Below are 5,251 nucleotides of genomic sequence, written 5' to 3'. Positions count from 1 at the left end.
CGGCGGGAGCGCCTCCGCGCTCCCAAGCGGCGCACTGTAGCAGTGCGCCACCAGGCCGGCCCTTGAACTTGATTTCACCATTTTAGTATAACTCTTCCTTTCCCCTCTAGGGACCCCAGCTTTTTACTCCTGTCTCCCTGCTGACAGCAAGCGTTGAATTTGAGCCAGAGAAGGCTGATGTTGCCATTTAGGGAAACAGGAAGAGGGGAAGCAGGAAGTAGAGAATTTTAAACAAGTATCCACAGGCCAGGGATGATCAAGGAGGTGTGATGATTAACAAACACTACAGGCCTTGGAGAATGAGCTGCAGGAGGCAAGGGATGCATTTAGCCTCTCAAAAACTCTTTTCCCTCTTTGGGAAATAGGTGTCATTACAGAGCTGCTGGGAGGTTTCAGAAATGATGTAAGTTAACGCTGAGTGCTCTGTAAGGGCTCAGTACCTGTGAGCTGCTGCTATTACTACTATCAGCGTCATCAGCCCAGAGACACATGCCTTTCAGCCTGTCAGCCCCCAGGCATCTCCTGCTTTACACAAAACTGAGACACTCCAGATTTCTAAAGGAAAACCACAGGGCTGGGAGGAGAGAAGGTGTAACAGAGAGAAAGGTTAATTCACCTTATAAAAAATACCCACTACTGGTTAAATAGAAACGTCCAGACTGCTTTTAAATGAATTGGTTTTGTTTGGGGACATCTCTGATGCAGAATGGAATGTGCCTGGTTTTGCCCCAGGTGGTTCCTTGCACCATCCCCTCCTGCCCCTGTTGCTGTGTGTTGCTGGCTGCCCTCCCCACCCCACCCCCACAATCTGGACTCCAGAAGCCCCAAGAATAATCAAGTGCACTGAAGAGGCAAGAACCCAGCTTCAGAGGAAGGGGGCCACAGATGCAAATCTCAGCCCTGCTCCTCCTTAGCCTTGCCCTTCTCTATACATGCAGGGGCAGCTGTGGAGGGGGCTGGGTCACACGCGATGGGGTGTGTCAAGCACTTGGCGTTGATGGTGTTCCTATTACTATCAGCTGGGAGTCTGGCCCCGGGCAGGGGTTGAGAGAAGAGACACCCACGAAGCACCTGCTCTCAATTCTCCCTATTCCCTTCCAGCTCTTGCCCACACCCAAATTCTGACATGGTTGTCACCTCCATCTGGGCAGAATATCGTATCCTACCTTCCTGACAGAATTAGCAAATGCATCGTTTTCATATTAGTACATGTTTTAATTAGAATGAAGTTAGCTGCAAGTAAAAGAATACCTGACTCGCAGTGGCTGAAACAATAAAGACGTTTAATTATCTCCTGTAACCAGTCACCAAGTCATCAACAAAAATGTCACCAGGGCTTTTTTTTTTAACTTCTCCGATAAATCATCACTGGTGTGCCAGCTTTTTGTCCTTAAGACTTGTCACCTCGGGCCGGCCCGGTGGCGCACTGGATAGTGCGCCGCTTGGGAAGCGCGGCGGCGCTCCCGCCGAGGGTTCGGATCCCACATACAGACCGGTTCCCGCTCACTGGCTGAGTGAGGCACGGGGGCAACACCGAGGGTTGCGATCCCGTTGCCGGTCCCGGTCCGGTACGGGGGCGACACTGAGGGTTGCGATCCGTTGCCGGACACGGAAAAAGACAAAAAAAATAATAATAATAATAATAATAAGACTTGTCACCTCAAGGATGCCACAGCTCCATCACCTGAGCTGAAAAAGGTGAGGGTCCTGGTCCTCTTTTTTATCTTTTTTTTCCTTTTTAAATAAGGGAGCAAACTCCTTCCCAGAATCCCCCTCACAGAGATCCCCTTATATTTCAAGGGCCAGACTGGGTTGGCAGCCCTCTTCTTACGAGGGGACATGGGATGTTTCTATCTGGCTTAAACCTGTTGCAGCTCATCCCTGAGGCTGAGGGAGAGACTTGGAACACAAATAAGCAAGAAGGGGAAGTGGCTGCCGGTTGGCACCCAAATGCAGCTGCCACTTTACATGATGAGCTCCTTCGCTGATCAGGGGAAGGAGCTGGGGCCCAGAGAAGTTAAGTCTCTATCCAAGGCCACACATACCTCAGCAGGGGCCCAGCAAGCTCTCCCCACTTCACCACTATGGCAGACTCTAAGCCCCCAAAGGGCAGGAGCCTTATCCCCAGGACCCTCTGAGCTTGGCCAGAGGCATGATATAGACAAAGGCCACACCATTCCAGAAGACAGCCCCCAAATGCCCAAACCCCACGGCACATCTTGCCCCCGGCAAAAGCTTGGCAGGCAGGTCAGCGGGAACCCAGAGCCTGACAAACAGCATCTCTGTGGCTGCCTGGACACCCACCAAGATGCCTCATTCCCCAGGGCTGACCTATGTTCCTGAAGAGCCTCGAGATGCCCAAGGTCTGCATGTTGCCTCTCCTGGGTCAGTTCTGCTGCCAGCAAAGGAAATGGCCTGGGCTGGGGGCTGTGCGGAGAGGTGGGACCCACAGGGCCCCAGCAGACCACCCCACTGCCCAACCTGAGCCCTCTCCCCATGCCATGCAGGCCCCAGTAGAAGAAAGTGAGCAACACCCTAACTTCGGAGATGAAGCCCATGCCCACCTGTCTTCCTGCCTCCACCAATCTGAGGGTGTCCCTTGAAGAAACTTTCACACTCTGGCTATTTCTATTTCATTCCAGACTCTGGGGAAGTGAACAAGAGGCATTCAGATGTTATCAGAGGCACTAAGAATATCTCTGAAGTCAATTCTGCCACCTCAATGAGCACTAGAGAGTCCACGGCCAGGCTGAGGCCTGTGCTTGGTGAAAAGGTAACTATTTGTTTTGTTTTTAGGGCAGCTGGCCAGTGCCAGGATTGGACCCTGCACCCTGGTGCTATCTGCACCACACTCTAACCAACTGAGCTAACCAGCTGGCTCCAGTGACTGCTTATTTAACCCAGAGCTGGAACAGGCACCACTCTGGCCTTCCTATGGTCACTAACAGCAAAGGCTCCCCATGCACTGAGGCCCAGCATGTGTCCAAAGTCAGAAGCCTTTGTGCACTGTGCCTATACTTCCAGACGTTCCTCCCGGGGCAAACACCTATTTACAAAAGGGTGACAGTGAGCAAGGGGTACAGCCCGGGGATGCAGCACGTGGCTAGACCCCAGGACAGTCTCATTCCTTTCCACCTCCTTCCAGGGCATCTCCGTGCAATCACCGCTACCCACACACCCAGGCTGCAGTTCCCAGTCAAGGCATTTGTTCGTATTCATGGTCACTTAAATGTTTTCCTTCTTCTCATACAACCACAGGGGCTAAAAACCACATGGCGGAGAAAAGGAGGCCTCCAATTACCTGCCGTCTTCCCTTTGGCCTGACCAAGGGGGACCAGACACAGCAGCCGGCAGCTTTAAACTTTCCTTGCCAAGTTTGTCTCAGAATGGTGGCTTCTGCTCTTCAGAGCCTGAAGTCTGCATACCTGAAAGTATGCAGGCTGCGTGAACAGAGTGGAATTTTCCATTTATAGAATAATAATCTTCATACCACTCTGGGGGCCGGCGTTCTCGTGCTAAGAGCTCAGAGTTCAGTGTCAGCAAACCTGCCAGGCTTCTGCGGGAGCCCCACGGCATTCGGGCTCTTTTGTTTATTTTTGGTGGGAGAGAGGGAGGAAGTAAAGGCACGACTTTTTAACTTGAGTGCCAACACAAACTTGCAAAAGCAACTGGGCTGGCAAGCGCAGATTACTGCCGGGTTTCAGGAGTTAGGGATTAGGGAGTAGAGGAGTGAGGAAGAGACTGAAAAACGTATCTGCAACCCCTTCCCCAGAAGGTGCTCAGAACAGGCCTTCACTGCCTCAGGCCCTCCCCTGTGGCTGTCAGCCGGGCCCTGGGTTGGTTGCTGCCTGAGGGCAGGGGCCCATGCCAAAGGCACAGTGCCCCACCTCACTCCTCCTCCATTTAGCTCCCCCTGTGCTCTGCATTTGATTTCTGCTGATGCCTGCACAGACTGAGTATGAAATACCTTCTGGGCCCACGGTGTAGTGGGAAGGCCACTTGGCCCGGAGTGCTGGAACCTGTCTTTGTTCTAGCTGTCACATAGGCACTGTGTGACCTTAAAGAAGTCCTTCTCTGCTCTGGTTCTCATTTTCTTCATCTGTAAAGTAAGATTGGACTGAATGATCCCTAAGACCCTTTCACTGCTGACATTCTGAGTCATTCATTCATGGTGATATTAACCCATGCCAGCTCTAGGTTCTGGGCATCCCCTGCTGGGTCATTCTAAACCTGCTGGGCACAGCCAGACTCCTGAGCATGGCCTCAGGCCTAGTGAAGGCTGCCAGCGCCAGGTGCCCATGGCAATGGTCCCGAGTAGGGAAGGAGAGCCCTGCCCTGCCCAGCCCCATGAAGCCCGCTCTCCCACCCACCCAGCCACCAGAGGAGGCATTTTCCCTGTCGGTGCCAGTCCTAGGTCCCATCCTAGAAGAGCCCTCAGTATTTACAAGAAAAAAGTCGTTCCATCTCCTGGGAAGGGTAAGACCACCTCTCAGGCTCTTAATCGAAACTCATCTTCTGGCTGTCATTCTCCATGGTTTTTACAAAAAAAAAAAAAAATACTCTATTCATCTCAATGTATTAAATTATGACGTTGCTTTTCAAATTGCACATACACCCCAGATTTCGATCCAGGCGCCTGGGGGCGAGGGGCTTCGCACAAACACGCCCCAATCACTGTCCTACGCTCTCCAGAAGGAAGATTTTCCTGGCCCAGCCCCCATCCTACCTAAGTCACCGCCTCTCAGCCTCTGAACACCTGTTGGAGGGCTGCTGCGTGCCACGGCAAAGTCCTGCGTCCCTCTCACCCAGCAGAAAGCGCCACAGAGCGCTGCGCACGTGGAAGTCCCTCGACCGCTCTGATGGGAGAACGGCATCCTTAGATCGCGCCCAGTCCTGCCTCCCCACAGCTTTTCCTGCTGATGTTGGCGAGAAGGGGGGAGGAGCAAGGGAGCGTCTCGGAACACGGGCCTGCCCCGGGCCATTAAAGGCTGGGAGGTGGGCGCGTGGACCCCGGGGCACCACTTCCCCGTCGCCACCCCGACCCCCGTCTTCGGCGATCCTCGCCACCAGGCCGAGGGAGGCGCAGGCCTGGTCACCTGTTCCAAATCCAGGGCCCCGCGCTCCGGCGAAGGCGCGCGCGGGCAGCCGCCCCTCCCGGGCCCTCGTCTCCGACTTTCCCGTAGCCTCCAGCTGCGCGGGCAGAGCACGCCCCCTCCCCGGACCCCACCAATCAGCATCCGGAGCGGCGCCC

At 54.0% G+C, this 5,251-nt stretch overlaps 1 protein-coding gene across 1 annotated transcript in view; it reads left to right on the top strand.

Moving 5' to 3' along the window:
- Positions 1–4,257: 4,257 nt before the first annotated feature.
- Positions 4,258–5,251, top strand: part of NANOS1 (nanos homolog 1 (Drosophila)) — a 2,017-nt gene continuing 1,023 nt past the window's right edge. Inside the window, exons 1-2 of the mRNA XM_008582875.1 lie at positions 4,258–4,292; positions 4,693–5,179. Of these exons, the coding sequence (XP_008581097.1) occupies positions 4,258–4,292; positions 4,693–5,179 (522 nt within the window). The remainder of the gene's footprint in view (positions 4,293–4,692; positions 5,180–5,251) is intronic.

This window comes from Galeopterus variegatus, unplaced genomic scaffold (assembly GCF_000696425.1).
Source record: "Galeopterus variegatus unplaced genomic scaffold, G_variegatus-3.0.2 Scaffold2748, whole genome shotgun sequence".
Lineage (NCBI taxonomy): Eukaryota > Metazoa > Chordata > Mammalia > Dermoptera > Cynocephalidae > Galeopterus > Galeopterus variegatus.
Note: the sequence above shows the minus strand (reverse complement) of the source record. Positions and strands in the feature narration are given on the sequence as shown.